This window comes from Episyrphus balteatus, chromosome 1, assembly GCF_945859705.1.
Source record: "Episyrphus balteatus chromosome 1, idEpiBalt1.1, whole genome shotgun sequence".
In the NCBI taxonomy this organism is placed as follows: Eukaryota; Metazoa; Arthropoda; class Insecta; order Diptera; family Syrphidae; genus Episyrphus; species Episyrphus balteatus.
In genome coordinates, this window is record NC_079134.1 from 168,570,821 (window position 1) to 168,588,738 (window position 17,918).

General features: G+C 29.6%; 1 protein-coding gene across 4 annotated transcripts; it reads left to right on the forward strand.

Moving 5' to 3' along the window:
- Window positions 1-6,107: 6,107 nt before the first annotated feature.
- On the forward strand, window positions 6,108-17,896 carry LOC129907503 (facilitated trehalose transporter Tret1-2 homolog). 4 transcript variants are annotated; one of them, XM_055983779.1, is made up of 6 exons: window positions 6,108-6,259; window positions 15,917-16,056; window positions 16,126-16,261; window positions 16,328-16,668; window positions 16,731-16,887; window positions 16,949-17,896. In XM_055983779.1, exons 2-6 carry the CDS (start codon window positions 15,928-15,930, stop codon window positions 17,728-17,730), a joined length of 1,545 nt encoding a protein of 514 aa, XP_055839754.1. In that variant the 5' UTR covers window positions 6,108-6,259; window positions 15,917-15,927; the 3' UTR covers window positions 17,731-17,896. The 4 variants fall into 4 exon arrangements, with proteins under 4 accessions (XP_055839754.1, XP_055839753.1, XP_055839752.1 ...); XM_055983778.1 differs by lacking the exon at window positions 6,108-6,259 and adding an exon at window positions 8,953-9,086; XM_055983777.1 differs by lacking the exon at window positions 6,108-6,259 and adding an exon at window positions 8,981-9,132.
- The last annotated feature ends 22 nt before the right edge of the window (window positions 17,897-17,918 follow it).

Sequence of the window (17,918 nt, forward strand, 5' to 3'; positions counted from 1 at the left end):
GGATTTTTTTTTTGTGGAACTAAAATACATTTTTCTTATAAATTATAATATTCTCAATACGAATCTGAAGTTAAGAAAAATATATACCGTCACGTTTCGAAAATAAATAAAATGTGTCGCACGAACTTGCTCGTTCGTAAAATATAAAAAAAAACTCTATAACTGAAAAATGAGCTCCAAAAAAAGTATCCAGTTTAATTTCTTTTAAAAAGATGCATTTTTAGATAAAACTTTTCAAAATCGTTAGAGTCGGTTTTTTTTAAATAAAATTTAAAAATAAATTTGCTATGCCATTTTGTAGAAACTTTTAAAAAAAATTCAATGTTTGATTTTTTCAAAAAAATTACAATTTTTTTTTTTAAATCCAAAAGCTATTTTTTCAAAATTTTGTTTTTGATTTCTTCTTCTTCTTCTTCCTTTTTCTCGGCGCTGTTATGATCTCGATGTCGAGGGGGATCATAACCTTCCCACGTTACTGCTTCACACTAGTGATCCGCCTGTGGGGTTCGCCGGGTTGACCTCAGAAATCGGCGGCAAGCCTCCCGGTTTTGTATTGTTCCGTTTCTGAGGCCAACTGAATGCTGGTGTTTTTGCATTTGCTTGTACCAGGAGTTTTTAGGCCTACCTTTCTTTTTATTTTGTGTTGGAACGTTATATGATATTGCTTTTTTGACGGGGTTCTCAGGATCTCTCCTTTGAACATGGCAATACCAACTGAGTTTTTGATTTATATTTAAGTAATATAAATATTTTTGCATAAAAAATCGTTAAAATTGAATTAGAAAATTAGGATTTAAATTGAAAAAAAAAACGGTTCTATGGGAGGTACCGTTAATAAGGATTTTTGAAAAAACTTTCTAAATTAAAAGATAGACCTTACTTATAAACTTATGGTTTTTTTTTTTTAATAAATATCGTAGGAGCCGTTTTTGAGAAAATTAAACTTTTCGAAATTATATATACATATGACTGGTACCGTTATTTTTGGTCCAAAAAATTAATTCCAAAAATCCCTCTGTACAGGATCCAAAAACTGCTACAATCCAAGTTTGAAGTAGATTGGCCCATCCGTTTAGGCTGTAGCTCCTTATACAGACCGACAGACATCCTGACAGACTGACGGACAGACGGACTTTCGAGACCCACTTTTTTGCATTCTCTATCATCGTTATATCATGGTAAATAGTTATCTCATCTTTTTTTTTCGAATGCATAGCTTGATATAATAGCAGGTACCTATATCGCAAGTTAAAATAATCTTGAAGTAGGTACTTATATCAAAAAAACGTGACATCAGAAAATTTTTTTAATTTCTATTTTTAAATCAAGAATATAAAAATCTCTTAAAAAAATGCATTTTGGTTCAACGGAAAAATAAACATTAAATTTTATTAAAAATTGTTTTTTTTTTATAATTTCATTTTTTTTTTTAATTTTTACTTTAAGGCATAGTTGGCAACATTATATCGCCAAAACATGAAAATAATAAAAAAAATGTCAAAATAAAATTTAAGAAGTATCGTTTTAAGAGAGTTTTTTACTAATTTGGCACACTTTGGAGTTTGCCTTTGATTTTTTAAAAATTGTTTTCATTGAATGTGCACAATGGTTCCTAAATCCATGAATACCTTTTTGATGTCAATTTATCATTTTCTAGAATTGTGAAATTTGGTGTACCAAGAAATAGCCGTGCAAATGATTTTTAACGCCAAAAAGCACCAAAGGCACCACTATGCAACAAAGTGAGAAATCAACAGGGTGGCTAGGGGTCAGGGTGACAGAGGGGCAAGTTGACTAGGAGCCAAGGTGACTTCCTTTTAAAAAAAACGAATTTGCTTTGACTAGTGGTTTGATGATTTAGTCAATTTAAGTGTCAGTCATACTTATATGTGAAAATCCTCTCTTTGTGAAAATAACGGCATTTAAAATGCAGAAAATTATTTTTAATCTATTATGCATTCATTTTCTAGAAAAAACAGGCGCTAAATCTCTTTGTTAATTTAACAATCCTTTGAGTTTATTAAAAGTGCCTTCATCAATATAATCGCAATAGAATAACTCGAAATGTTTATTCACAGTTGCCCCTGAACTTTTCGCTATCCAATTTAAAACAATAAATACAAAAATTGACTGGTGCTCCTTTTAACAAAATTTCCGGCAAATATTGTATTTTTCTTTCCACTTTGTTACCAACTGGCTGACTCAATTTACAGACAGATTGCTTATAGATTAGGTCAATCGCAAAGATTTAGGTTGCAATTGCAATCGGTAGTATACTAGAACTGATTTGAAATAACAAACACAAAATCAATAAATAAAATCAACTAGAACAACAGAAAATTCATTGATCTTTGCATGCGGCGAATACTGATAGCTTGTTTATTGTTTAGCCATATAAAATACTGATTGCGGAGTGTGATAGTGATGCATTTTGTTATCAGGGGTGGATTATGAAATAGTATTTTCTCTGCGTACTTTACTAACTAGGTTTCAATTTAGAATATAAAATGATCAAAAATCAGCTCGATTACTAGGCTCCACATAAAATTCTAAGAAAAATCCTTCTTTTCAGACTAGGGAGGCCTTAATATCTTCTGAGATGACTTATTTATCAAATGCGGCCCTGTCTATCACCGACATCTTCATACATATCTCAAACCCTCGGTGTTCTTGATTGATTCTAGATGATTTAGTTTGTAAGTTGTTTTCTTATTTATTTTTGTATATTTTTTTTATTTATTAAGAGCAGGCAAATTAATTGCTTCATAAAGAAGTGTGGTGCACGATCGTTGAACAATGGCACGGGTCGACAGATAAAATCATTGTTATGACGCAAACCAATTGGCGCAAATAAAATTGTCGTTGTCGATTAATATTAATTGTTTTGTTGGACTGGACACACAAAATAATATTATTATGTTATGATGAGTGTCAGTTATGTTCTGGAAATGACAATATTATTTGTTGTTATTATTTTATTTATAAAAATTGTTTAGAGAAAACAAGTATATTTTGAGAATATTGAGTGTTGGAGAAATTGATTGATAGAAATAATTAAAGCATGTTATGGCCAGATGGACTTGCCTTAAACTGGTGGAAACATTTAGTTGCATGACAGAAATTTTTTAATAAACAAAGTGAGAAGAAAATATTTAAATTTAAAGTTTGAGTTATGATTGATTTTGCGACAAAGTAATTGATGGTGTTGGTCCAAGGTTGAAATGAAATCAATTGAGTCTTCTTGTTTGGAAAATTACTGCAGTCTTCTATAGGTGTTTGTATGACTATAAAATTATTAATTTTCTTAGAAATCATATGAAAAATTAATTTTTCGAAATGTCTTGCTTTGTCTAAGAAGTTTAAAGGTCAAAGTAAGGAAATTTTCTTTGAAGGAGTATCAATCTATTTCAACTAGAGATGCCGCGAACATTCGGCCACTATTCGGTATTCGGTATATTCGGCCTGTTTTTCTGGTATTCGGTATTCGAATACCGAATATCAAATGGAGAAGAAAAAAAAACAAATTATTATACCAAAATGTGTGTTTTATTAAAAAAATTAATTTTAGTACTTATAATCTACTACTTTGCAGTAGTAGGTAGTGTGTTCACACATTTATCTTAAAAGTAGTTCAGTTATTCATTGTTACAATACGATGTTGTTGGGAATTTTTTAAGCCACATCTATAATTCGTATTCGGTATTCGGCCAAATCAATGTTCGCAACATCTCTAATTTCAATAACCCAATGTCCACTTTGTCTAATCGCCATTATCAGTCAAACAGTTCTCAGCTACAAATCTTCAGTATTTTTGTTGAAGCTTTAATGACTTCCTGTTGTTGATCCTGCAAAGAATTCAATGTTTGTTACGATACAGTTAAAAGGCAAATCGAGTTCAAAGTATGTATTTTCAAAGTCAAATTTATAAAACACTAATACAACACCAGAATTCTCGAATTAACAATTTTATTTTATTATTTATCTCTTTCCTGTTCAAGCAAAAGGAAGACAACATTTTTATCTCAAGTCTTTTCAGTTTTATTTTTAATTAGAAAAGTGTTAAGATAAGCCAATTGTTATAGATTTAAAACATCGATTAAGAATAGCGATAGACATAGCGACTCAAGTTATGCATTCGTAAAAAAAAAAGTTGAGATAACATTTTTCCATGACATTACGATGATAAAGAATGCCAAAAAAGTGGATCCCGGAAGTCCGTCTGTCTGTCTGTCTGTAAACGAAGCTACAGCCTGAAGGAATGGACTGATTGATGTCAAACTTGGTATGTAGCGGTACTTGTCATATACCCATTTTAGTAGATTTGAAATTGCTCAAAAACAGCTTGACGATTTTGTTTAAAAAATTCAATTGGAAGTTTTAATACAAGGGGTATCTTCTAATGAAAAAATTTATTTTTTAAAATCATTATTAACGGTACTTGCCATAGAACATATGCAGAAATAAAATTTCGAAATAAATAACACTGGTTAACAAGGGTTCTGTTGCCGGAACCAAAATATACTTTTCTGAAGGTTTTTGGTGTGCTGAACTCGAATCCGAAGTCAAAAAATTCTAGCAGCTCGCGTTTTTGAAATATTACCGTTAGAAAATGCAAAAAAACGTTTTTTTGACTACTTCGGACGTTTTTTTTCATGTAAGAAAATTTTTTAAAATTAAAATTGTAACGGTTTCTAAAAGACCTGTTTTTCTTCTTTCAAAATCTGTTTAAATCTTTCCGATATCTTTCGTATAGGTATAGATATCTTAAGATGAACTAAGTGTGTTTTGCTCAAAAATCATAGAGGATGTAATAACTTTATAATACATTGGTAAGCCAAGCAGCACATGTGTTGTCGAAAAAAATTTAGCTGTTGCTGACTACATATTTAATACCCTTTTCAAAAATGTAATTAAAAGACTTTCATCAGCTCTAGTTTCTTAGTTTCAGCAAAGTAGATATAAAACAGAAAAAAAACATGTATTTACTCAGAAAAACTTTATTTAAAAAAATAAATTAACCCTCCTCTGGTGTGCTGACTTTGGAAAATGACATATAAGAGACCAACAATAGTCGGACATCATATTCGTATCCCAGAAACCCTGGTATAAAGTTATTACATCCCCTATGATTTTTGAGCAAAACACACTTAGTTCATCTTAAGATATCTATACCTATACGAAAGATATCGGAAAGATTTAAACAGATTTTGAAAGAAGAAAAACAGGTCTTTTAGAAACCGTTACAATTTAAATTTAAAAAAATTTTCTTACATGAAAAAAAAACGTCCGAAGTAGTTAAAAAACGTTTTTTTGCATTTTCTAACGGTAATATTTCAAAAACGCGAGCTGCTAGAATTTTTTTGACTTCGGATTCGAGTTCAGCACACCGAAAACCTTCAGAAAAGTATATTTTGGTTCCGGCAACAAAAAAAAGTTTAATTTTGTAAACCAGTGTAATTTTTGGATTTAAAAAAAAAAATTGAAAATTTTTTTTTGAAAAATCAAATTTTCGAAAACGGGACATTGAATTTTTTTAAATTTTGTTTTTAAATGTTGATTACTGAGTTGTACAAAATGGCATACCAATTTTATTTTAAAACTTTTTTTCCAAAAAATTATTTATAAAAAATTAGTTTTTAAAAAAAACGGCTCTAACAATTTTAAAAATTGTTTTTTCTAAAAATGCATCTTAATATATCAATCAAAACTGCATACTTGTTTTGGAGGGCAATTTGATTTCAGATTTTGTTTTATTTTTTTTTTTAACGAATTTTATATGTATTTTTTTTTTATTTTTTTGTACCTTACATTTCCCAAATTTATATATAAAAAGTCTTAAAAATTTAAGCAACTTGAACTCTAAGAGCAAGTTCGTGCGACTCAGTCGTGCATTTTATTTGCTACCTTTTCGTAGTAGATAGCTAAATAAATTCTAACGAAAATAAATTCTAACTTGTTGCTGTAGATGAAGTTTTAATAATTCTTACTACATTGCTAGTAAAAACCTTAAACTACAACATTCTTTTCAACCAGAATCTAAGCTTTTGCTAAGTTTGGCCAGATTTATAAATTTAGTATTTTACAATATTTTAAAGTTAACGGTTGTTAATAACTTATCGGTTAAAATATTGGCTAGGAATAAGCTATAAACTATTTTTCACTTCGATGAGTTTGTGACGTGAATTTTTGTGATAGATAAGAATTGTTGTGTTGTCAACTAACATACTAATAGTTGGAAATTGGAATAAAGCAACTGATTGTAAGTTATCGATAAGTGTAATAAATAATCGATTCACAAACGACCATGTGTTTATATCGCAAAATGTGTATTAATGTGGTTTAATCTTTCGACTCCAGAAAAGTTTACTTGTTTTTTTTTTTTTAACTTATCTTAGTCTTAAAAACAAAACGAGATAGGTATAAGTTTAGTTAGATTACTGTTGTAGCACTGTTAGAAGGATCTGATTATAAAACCACATTAAAATGAGACGTAAGATTCATTAAATGTGTGAGTAAAGATGTTTGATACTTCGATTTGTTTTGAAGATACCTACATAAGTTATTTCTTGCAACTTGCTACATATCAGCACCAGAAACTCGAAACCTATAACAGATCCTTGCCATTTATCGCTTATTGCTTGCTTGTTTTCAACCTAAAAAAACTCTTCTCTTGCTGAGATTTGCATTTGTACCACACATAATAAAAAGTTGTCCGACACGTGACATTAATAACTCATTTTTTTTGTATATAAAGACAATTTTTGTATGTTAATTCGCTTTTTGTAAAAGAAGCTACGAATGTTTGAAACCAAAGGATTTAAATAACTATTTGAAGAAAATCAATTCTTTTTTTTTTTTTAACTTGAGGGAAAAGACCTTGTCTAGTTTCAAAATTTAATGAGCTGGTAAATTTTTGTTTGCACAGTTTAATTAATTGACAAATGCTACCTTTGTTTTTTTTTCAAGTCTGGATAGTGTAAAGTTTTTGAAATTATGGGCAGAATTTTAAAAAGAAACAATAAATTCACTTTGCAAATTTCCTACTTGTTACAATGGAATGCTCCATATGAGTGTCCTACTGAATAATATACAATTACAGTCAACTCGCGTACCTCATGAGATTAAAAAAAAAAAAAACTCCCATGTCGTTCTTTCTATAACGACTCTATAAAGGTTTTTAGAAGCAATTTTCTTATTGAAAATATTTAAAGCTACACCGAAAAAAAAACCAATATCAATTTAACATTTTTTAAATATCAAATTAACACTTCACTTTATTTTTGAATTATATATATTAATACTATGATTGATACTCTTATTAAATTGAATTAAAAAAAAAAAAAAAAAACATTTTTTAAATATCAGCCAAAAATGCTCTATAAAATGTGTTTTATGATATTTAAAATGTTAAAACAACATTTTTATTATCAGGATGATATTTAAATGTGTACTAATTTAAAGGCGCTTTGTGTTTTTTCGAAGTAAAATGTATGATTTACTGAGAAAATTTGATCGGCACTAAGATTTTACTTCACATAGTTTGGGAGAAAATAACAAAACAATTATATCACCTATAATAAAAAAATAATATCACCATTATTTTGTAAAGAATATTCCCTTTCAGTAATGTTTTGAAAAAAGAACGAAAATTCTTAAAATAATAAAAATAATAAAAATGAAAAGGAAAGAAATAGGTTTCATTATAATAAACTAAAACGTAAAATCTAGTCAACATTGATATTTTAGTTGTCAAAGTGAAATTTTCACTATCCACTTAAACTTAAAAAAATGTCAAAATGATATTTTAATTGTCAAAGTGAAATTTTCACTATCCCACCTGAAATTAAAAAATGTCAAAATGATATGATAAAATATCAAAATTGATATTTTAATTGTTGGGCGACTTTTGTCACTGAAAAATGTTATTATCAATTTTTTTTTTCGGTGTATTACTCGGCACATTTGTCAAAAAAAACCGTTATCTATCTTGAATTCTGACTATCTCGAAAACGTCTTAGTTAGATTTAAACGAATGTTGTAACGTTTTAGTAACTTTTATATATCAAACCAAGAAACACTTTGAAAAAAATTATAATTTTGGAATTATTCTAATTCATTTTTTTTTAGTGTGTCGACCAAATAAATTTAATTTTTTAACTTTATTTTTATTTGTTGATTAATATTTTCTTACATATCATTTTTTTTTTTGAAAAATTTAAACTGTAAAAATTATTTTATTTACTTTTTCTAACAATTCTTTTAAGTTTTAATTTTTTTTTTATTATATTCAAAGCTTTATATAAATTTATTAAAAACTAAACTAAAAATATTTTTAGTTAAATATTAAAAAAATTTAATCTATAAATCATATATCAATAGAAAATAAATTTTAAATTTAAATAGTCAACAAAAATATCGAAATAAAAGTAAAAAGTGCCACATTTACATATACTTCGATAGTTTTTTGAATAGACATCTATGAAAATAGATATAATTCACTATTTTTATTGAGGGTTTATTTTTAATCGACAGGTTTTTTAATGAAAGAACTAAATCTTGCCTAGAATGCGCGGCCATTTAAAATCTATTTTGTGTACTTGGCAATACTTAAATAGTATAAGCGGTTTTAAAAAAGGCAATGTCAAGAGTTTGTGTCTGCTGTTTCTTCTAAAAAAAAATTACCGCTTTGAAACAAAAAAAAATTAACATTTTTTTAAGAAAAAAAATTAAACTGCCCGAAGGTAGCACTCTTTTTAAAATACCAAAGTACAAGAACGTTGATTAACGAATAACGTAATTTCAAGTAGAATACCACATAAAATTATTTAAATTTAAAATTATTGCCTCATATACTTCATGTTTCGTGATCTTGATCAGATAAAATTTAAGATTTATCGAATTAGTGCGCAAGTCTACAACAATAACGAAACAATTCTTTAAAGTATAAACAAACATTATGCCAAATTCACTCAGCTGAGCTGTTGACGGCTTTTAAGCTAACTCAATTTGACTTAAAGTTAACAGCAGCAAAAACCAAAAACCAGTCTCACTTTTAAGTTGCTTGGGGGAGGACGGATTGTGATTGCGTGCGTATATCAGTATTATAAATTATTTATAAATTTATTTATTCAGGTTTGTTTTTTTTTTTGCCACTTAAAGAATTTTTTAATTGATTTGATAGATAAAATATGTATTAAATTGTCAACTGAGGTGAAATTTAGAAGAGTAAAAATAAGAACCTACTAAACCTAGTGGCTAAAACTCTTATCAATCAGATTTTTAAGGTCAATCGATTAACACCTTGTATTGATATCGACAATACCGACTTTACTTATCATTTCATAAAAGTGTTTGATTTATGATCAGTTAATTGAAAAAGAGAAATAGCTACAAAGATTATCTATAAAAAAGTTTGATTTGAAACTGATTATCGATTTATATTATTTATTTTGTGAATTTTTCGATAGAGCTCTATTATTTTTTGAGCTGTCACCTGTTATTACAATAATTCTCAAAATAAAATAAAAATCTTCAACGAATTAAGTGAAGCTAAAATGTGTCGATTTCTCTTACAATACCGAGTAAGAAACCGGTAGTACAATAACGTGTTAAGCATTTTTGTAATGATTCTTTGTTGGTTTAACATCATAGCAATATGAATTTAAGTCTTTAGGTCAAAACGCTGTTCTATTTTCTATATAAAAAAAAAAAACAGAACACGTTTTCCATGTGATTATGAGTCCACACTATCAAAATATTTGTTTTTGGTAACCTGACCTATCTTAATATAAAATAAAAATTTTAAATATGGACGAGATATGAGTAATTTAAAAAAAAAACATTATTTAATAAAAGACAAAATATGTTTTTTAGACTCTAAACTTTCAGATAAGACCTAAATATTATTATTTTGACCAAAAATAGTTATGACAAGTATAAATTTAAATAACGTCACAAATTCTTTCTGAGAAATTACAAGTTTGTTGTCAAAAATTCTGAGCATATCAGCAAATGATAAGGCAATTTCATAGAAGTATTTTTGAAGATTAAACTAATTTTGTCTGGTTCTTACTATGTTTTAAATATCTAATGCTAGTTTTGTGAAGGGCACACGAGCAAAGTCAATGCTTACGTGACATGTATATGTTTGCGAAAATAAAGTTATAGTATGAGATTTAATGTTGTAAAGGTTATTTGTTCAAATGGAGCAACTATGAAGGTATATAACCTAATACATTCATCATACTCCACATACTGTACAATAAAAATTTAAACAAAACAACGACAAAAACTGTACAAATATAATTAACAATCAGAAAGTAAAAAAGAACGTTTCCATTTTATTGTTCTTAATAAAAAAAATGTAACCAAATTTTAAAGCTTATCTGTTGAGAGTGCAATGTCTGGCTAAAATACCTAGCCTAGACGAAATCATAGTAATAAAAAAAAAATTGTTTTTACGATATCAATAAAGAAGATGGGCAAAATTATATGGGACTTGGGCCATGAGCGTACATTAATGATACTAGTTTCAAAATGAAGCTGGAGGTTAGTGTATTCAATCTATGAATTTTTTTTTGAAATCGTAGGTCATGGTCTTGAGATACAAGGCTCCAAAGTTCGTTCTGATAACCCTTACTTGTCCCTTTTATATGCAAATATCATGAGAACTACAAGAGGTATATTGATGTTTTTGATGTCAAATGAAAGGTTTTTAAGTACTTGTTAAGGTGCTAATTTTTTAAACAATATAAAATACCTATTACACAAAACGAAGAAAAAAACTCGATTCATTTTCGAATTAAATATGCTTGCAATCGACACGTACGTACATATGTGTAGTTATAAAACTGTTTTAATTTTTTAGAATGCGATTAGAACCGGTTTAGAAGCTTGTTTATTTGACCAAATTATGTTATGTGGGGAAAACCAATTGGTTAATACACTTTTCAAAAAACTTGGGAGATCACTTATAGAAAAGGAACAAATAAGATGTTGTTATTGTAAAGAACAATTTTATTAGAACATTGGTTTATTGTATTTAATTCCATTTCAATTAATTTCAAAGACCTTATCAGTTTATTAAAATTTCAAAATCTCCAAGAAATATATTTTAAACTAAAACTGGGATGAAAGTGAATTTATCGAAAATCTTTTTTAGTATGTATTTTGTAATCTAGTTTATGTAAACAAGAGTGTACCCCAGAGTTCATCACAAGAAATTATAGTTTTTGTATCTTTCTAACATAATTTGGTCAAATAAACAAGCTTCTAAACCGCATTCTAAAAAATTCAAACAGATTATACGATATAACGTGTCGATTGCAAGCATATTTAAATTGAAAATAAATAAATATTTTGAACAAAAATTGATATTTTTAGATAACATTTCACTTTTCTTTATTTGTTCGCCGTTTCTTTGTTTGTATGTATTTTATATTGTTTAAAAGGCACTAAAACAACCTTTCATTTGACATCAAAAACATCAATATACCACTTGTAGTTCTAATGATATTTGCATATAAAAGGGCCAAGTAAGGGTTATCAGAACGAATTTGGAGCCTTGTATCTCAAGATCCTGACCTTCGATTTGAAAAAAAAACCAGCTTCATTTTGAGACAAGTCTCATTAATGTACGCTCATGGCCCAAAAACGCCCCCATCTCCTTTGGGTTCAATTGTCATACACAGATGATATCAATCAAGGGGCACGGTAGTGCCCAGCCAAGTTCTCTAGCAACTTTGGCACTACACCCTTATTTACAGGAAACAACTCAGGCCATTTCGACCCCCCTCTAACTTCCACACCAAAGATGCTAGAAATTTCAAACTCACTACATTTGTTTAGCTCGTAAAAACCAAACTCCTCACAAAATTTCAGTCTCCTACGATGAGTAGTTTCTGAGATATAGGGCTTAAAAAATCGCAAAAACCGTAACTGACTCACTGACTCACTGACTCACTGATAGATCATCAAAATTATGGAGAACTTCCCGATATCGTAGAAACTTGAAATTTTACACGGTGATAGGACTTGTGGTGTATACAAAGGAAAAAATCGAAAATTTGAGATTTTCAATTCAGGGGGCGTGGCATCCGCCCATTTCCGCTGAATTTTCATCATATATTATAGAGCACTTCTGATTATCGTAGAATCTTGAAATTTGGTAGAATAGTAGAGCTGGTAGTTAATACAAAGGAAAAATTTAAAACTTGAGAATTTCAGCCAGGGGGCGTGGCAACCGCCCATTTCCGTTGAATTTTCATAAATTATTATAGAGCACTTCTGATTGTCGTAGAATCTTGAAATTTGGTAGAATGGTAGAACTGGTAGGTTATACAAAGGAAAAAATTTAAAATTTGAGAATTTCAGCCAGGGGGCGTGGCAACCGCCCATTTCCGCTGAATTTTCATAAATTATTATAGAGCACTTCTGATTGTCGTAGAATCTTGAAATTTGGTAGAATAGTAGAGCTGGTAGTTCATACAAAGGAAAAAATTTAAAACTTGAGAATTTCAGCCAGGGGGCGTGGCAACCGCTCATTTCCGCTGAGTTTTCATAAATTATTATAGAGCACTTCTGATTGTCGTAGAATCTTGAAATTTGGTAGAATGGTAGAGCTGGTAGTTTATACAAAGGAAAAAATTTTAAATTTGAGAATTTCAGCCAGGGGGCGTGGCAACCGCCCATTTCCGCTGAATTTTCATAAATTATTATAGAGCACTTCTGATTGTCGTAGAATCTTGAAATTTGGTAGAATAGTAGAGCTGGTAGTTCATACAAAGGAAAAAATTTAAAACTTGAGAATTTCAGCCAGGGGGCGTGGCAACCGCCCATTTCCGCTGAGTTTTCATAAATTATTATAGAGCACTTCTGATTGTCGTAGAATCTTGAAATTTGGTAGAATGGTAGAGCTGGTAGTTTATACAAAGGAAAAAATTTTAAATTTGAGAATTTCAGGCAGGGGGCGTGGCAACCACCCATTTTCACTGAATTTTCATCAAATATAGAGATTTTATATTCTACAGCCATACCTTGCAAAAAGTAGTGAAATCACAACAAAAACATTACTGTTAAAAAAAGAGCCAAGTTCTCCTATGTTGAAATTATGCTGGCACAAAAAGTACTGAGATGTAAAAGTGTACCAAGTTCTAAAGTTTGGGTTCAAATTCGTATCAATAAAATTTTGATTGTTTACTTGGCAATTTTTGAAATAACTTTAAAAATCGATAATTAAGAAAAATTGTCAAGAGAACAATCAAAAATGGGTAGTGAGAAAAGGCCTACAAATTTATAAATTATTTATATCTTTTCAACACTGCATTTGATACTTTTATTAGGTACATAATGTTTAAAACTAAATGAATGCCCTTTGTCTACTTAAATATTAACTTGCTAAGTAACCTGATAAAATGTTCAATGTTGTATGGTGAATATTTTTAGGATTATAATCAAAAATGCATTCAAAAACAATATTCATCGATTTTTCTTCTTGAATACTTTCTAAATTTTTCCTCCTACTCGAACTTTGTTAAAAACATTATAAAAATGCCTTGAGTAATACAAAAAATCCAAGTTAAAAAAAAATTTTTCTTTGAAAAATCAAGTTTTTCAAAACGATTTCATCGAAAACGAACCTGAATATTGGAATATAGAAAAAATTCAAGAAAATCATTTTTAGATTTAACAAAAAAAAATTTAATTTTTTTTTAGAAGCTCCTTCTTTGGAAACCAGATCAAAGAATATTTATGAAACTTTATTTTTTATTTTTATAATTGATTAAAATAACTTCATTTTAAAATTAATATTAAGATTATAATTCTAGCTTTTGAAAAAAGTATCAATCAAAACTGTAAGTGTTGCCGTTTTTTTTAATAATTTTTTTTAATTTTAAGTATTTTTTTTAGAAAATTGCCCCTCCCTCCAAAACGGGGGGACATTGACCCTCCCTCCCATAGTAAACAATGATTGTATTTAACCCCTCTACAAAGTCTCATTATCAGTTCTTGGTGCTTAAGTAATCGTACTTTCCCCTCAAATGTTTCTGTTTTACTTAAGTAAAACTAAAAATGAGAAAAAAAGATATATTAAAATGGCCATACTTCGGTCAATTTCAATGAAAAAATTTAGTGAGTACAGCATTTTTAAGGAAATTTAATCTTCTTTTTTTCTTTGGAGCAATGTTTATGTCTATCTCAACCCAAAAAAAAATGTACAACTAAAAAAGCAAAAAAACTCAAAAAATCGATTTTTTTGATATTTTTTTTATGATTGTTTCGACTATTTTGGTATGGAAATTTTTTTTTCAATTTTTAAAAAACATTATTCCAATTGGAAATTTAATTCTCTACAAAAAATTGTATATACAATATATCAAAATTTTGCTTGGTTTACGAGGTATATTGAAAAAACCAAAGAGGGGGCTTTTGCACCCCTATCTTCAGTTTCCACCCTCTCATTTAATAGCACTCCGCGGTTTTATCTTCTTTTATAACCCATTGAACGATTCCTGCAATAAAAACCCGTGAACGTCTTAGTTCCTTATTACCCTGTCAGTTTTTATTTCATGGATCGATAGGGGTATATTTAAAAGGCTTAAACCCAATTTCTCACCACCTGATCATTCTTTTAAGCGGAGTTATTCACAAAAATGCATTTTTTTGGGATATTTTACTTCTAAGCTAATATCTTTGCTCCAGATTGTCGTAGACCAAAAAATAAACATACATTCTCTTCCTTATAATATTTTCTATCGTTATATGTAATTTCATTGTATTTGAGTGAGTAAATATAAAATGGCAGCCATTTAAAGTCAAATTCTTGTTGTTAAAAACACATTTTTTTCATTATTTCGAAAAAAGGCTTTTATCATGATTGACATTTGCAAAATAATAAGGCAAGAGTTTGCTAAACAAAAAAACGACTTTGACTTAATATTACTTATTTTTTATTTGTTTCAACAAAAAGAATGTGCACTAAATTGATAGAAAATGTTGTAACGAACAATTCATTGCTTTATTTTTTGCCGTAAGACATTCTGAAGTCGAGTTATTCCCAAAAAACGATATTTTTGGGTGTTTTCACACCGGTTTTGCATGCGTTCATTTATCAATTGCTCGGCCATCTTTGGTGATAAAGAGCTCATTTTTTCTTTAAAATGCAGGACATGAACAGGGCTACAAAATTGGTTAGAAAAATGTCAATATATATGTTTAGTTTTTGGTCTACGACAATTTGGAGCAAAGATATTAGCTTAGAAGTAAAATATCCCAAAAAATGCATTTTTGTGAATAACTCCGCTAAAAAGAATGATCAGGTGGTGAGAAATTGGATTTAAGCCTTTTAAATATACCCCTATCGATCCATGAAATAAAAACTGACAGTGCCTCTCTGCGCAAGGTGAGGCCTTTTTTTCCGACGCTTTGACTGGAGTAATAGCCTGTAAACAACTTTTGACATAAGAGTATTTTATTTGTTGTACTTTTTTAACTTTTTATATTTGATTGTTGGCAATCCTGTTGCACTCAATTTTCTACGCTTTTATTTTTCCATTACCATTATAATATTTAAAAAAACTCTAATGTAACCAATTTTTCAGTCGCATTTTTAATAAAATTGGTTTTAATTTTAATGTTTTATGATACCTGGCAAATCTTTGTCCTCTGATGCGATCAAAACTTTTGTCTAATTTCTGAAACAATAAGAGGCTTGTACACTAAGCCTTGCTAGCGGTTTTAAAAAAGATTTGTTCACGTGCAATACTTTTTTTTTAAATTACGTCGAGTAAATAACTAAATTTCTTAAATTCAAGTTTAAGTTTCTGACTTTTACCCTAAATTGTATCTTTTAATTTTTAACATAACTAACTTATTTAACATAAAAATAATATTTTAATGATTTCTTTTTTCATTCTAGAATAACAAACAATGCCAGAATACCAAGATGAACTAGAAACACTTCAAAATGGTGACACGAGACCTCGAATTGTTTCTGGTATGAACAGACCAATTCAATACAAGCCATTAGGTGAACAACCAAAAGCGGTCCGAAGACAAGTTGGTATTATAATTTGAACGTTATTCTTGTTTTCTTTTATTATTGATGAACAATTTTAAATTCTTAAGGAATGGATGATGTCTCTTCTTTGTCTTGGCATGCTTGCTTTTGGAATGGGTTTAGCTCTGCCAGCTGTAACACTAAATCAACTTACAGATCCTAAAGAAAAAATACACTTGGATAAATCCGAAGCTTCTTGGTTTGGTAAGTTGAATCAAATCCAAAACAAAATCAAAACTGTTAATAAAATCTTTTTTACTTATTTAACAGCTTCTGTTACAACAATAACCTGTCCATTAGGATCACTATTAACAGCTTATGTTATGGACAAAATAGGACGTAAACGGACATTTGTACTTTTCAACTGCATTGCAATCGTTTCATGGGCTTTGATGGCTTCAGCAGTCCAAGACAATCCCGAAACTGTCTTTATTCAGCTAATGATTTCGAGATGTCTTATTGGTGTAGCTATGGGAATGGCAAGTTCACCAGGAGGTGTTTATGGAGCAGAAATTAGTTTACCCAAAATACGAAGTAGATTGATTTTGGGATCATCACTGGCCACAGCTAGTGGGGTTTTAGCTATCTATGTTTTGGGTTATTTCATTAGGGTAAGCTTTTATAACCTTTAAAGAGAGATCTAAATAAACTGACAATATACTTTTTTTTTTAGAGTGATTGGCATCTTCTGGCAATGGTCTTACTGGGTCTTCAAATCACGTTCGTTCTTCTCTTGATTCCGGTGATCGAGACTCCAAGTTGGCTCTTATCAAAAGGAAGACACAAAGAAGCTAAAGCATCACTGTCATACTTCAGAGGTCTTAAAACTCGTAGGTAACTTAGCTAAAATTGGCCAATAAGACGACTTAGAAGCTTCTAATTTTTTTTTAGATGAAACCCACGATGAAGTCGATGCTGAATTTGAACTTCTCATGAAGTCTATAAACTCGGGAAACCAAAATGAACGGAAAAAACCATTCCGAAAGTCACTTAGTCTTCCAGAAGTCTATAAGCCACTTTTGATAATGTGTGGACTTTTCTTCTTCCAACAGTTTTCTGGAATCTACGTCGTCGTTGTGTACGCAGTACAAATTGCATCCGAAGCTGGTTCTTCGGTTGATCCAATTCTATGTGCAGTATTAATAGGCCTTGCAAGAGTTCTAACAACCTGCCTTTTAGGATTTATATTGGAAAAAATGGGTCGCAGACAAGCTGCTATGATGTCTGCTTCAGGAATGGCTATATGCATGTTTCTTCTAGGCATTTCCAAATATCTTCAAATACCTTATTTTGCTGCAACAGTTATGATCATCTACATTGTTTTTAGTGCTTTGGGTCTATGGACTTTGCCATTTTTTATTGCTGCAGAAGTATTCCCACAAAGTGTTCGGGGTCCATGTTCGGGAGTTATAGGATTTTTTGTTTATGTAATGGCATTTTTGATTCTTAAAGCACATCCATATTTAGTCGATTGGATGACACACAGTAATGTGCTGATATTTTATGCTGCTATGTCACTATTTGCAGTATTTTATGTGTACATCTTTTTACCGGAGACGAAGGGAAAAACTTTACAGGAGATTGAAGAGTATTTTCGAACAGGGAAACAAGGTGTTCGAAAAGATGTAATGGAAGTTGAAATGCAAGAAACATTTGTAAGAACAAAAGCATAGGAGGGAATTAACTTTTAGATATACCAATACATACTGTGATAAAATAAAGCAAGGTGAAACAATGACTATTGTAAAATAAATCTTAACACTTAACCACTTAACAAACAATGGTGATATATTTTGAAATTTTAAATATGGTACAAATAAAAATTTCTTACCAAATTACCATTGCAAAACCACATCGTTTG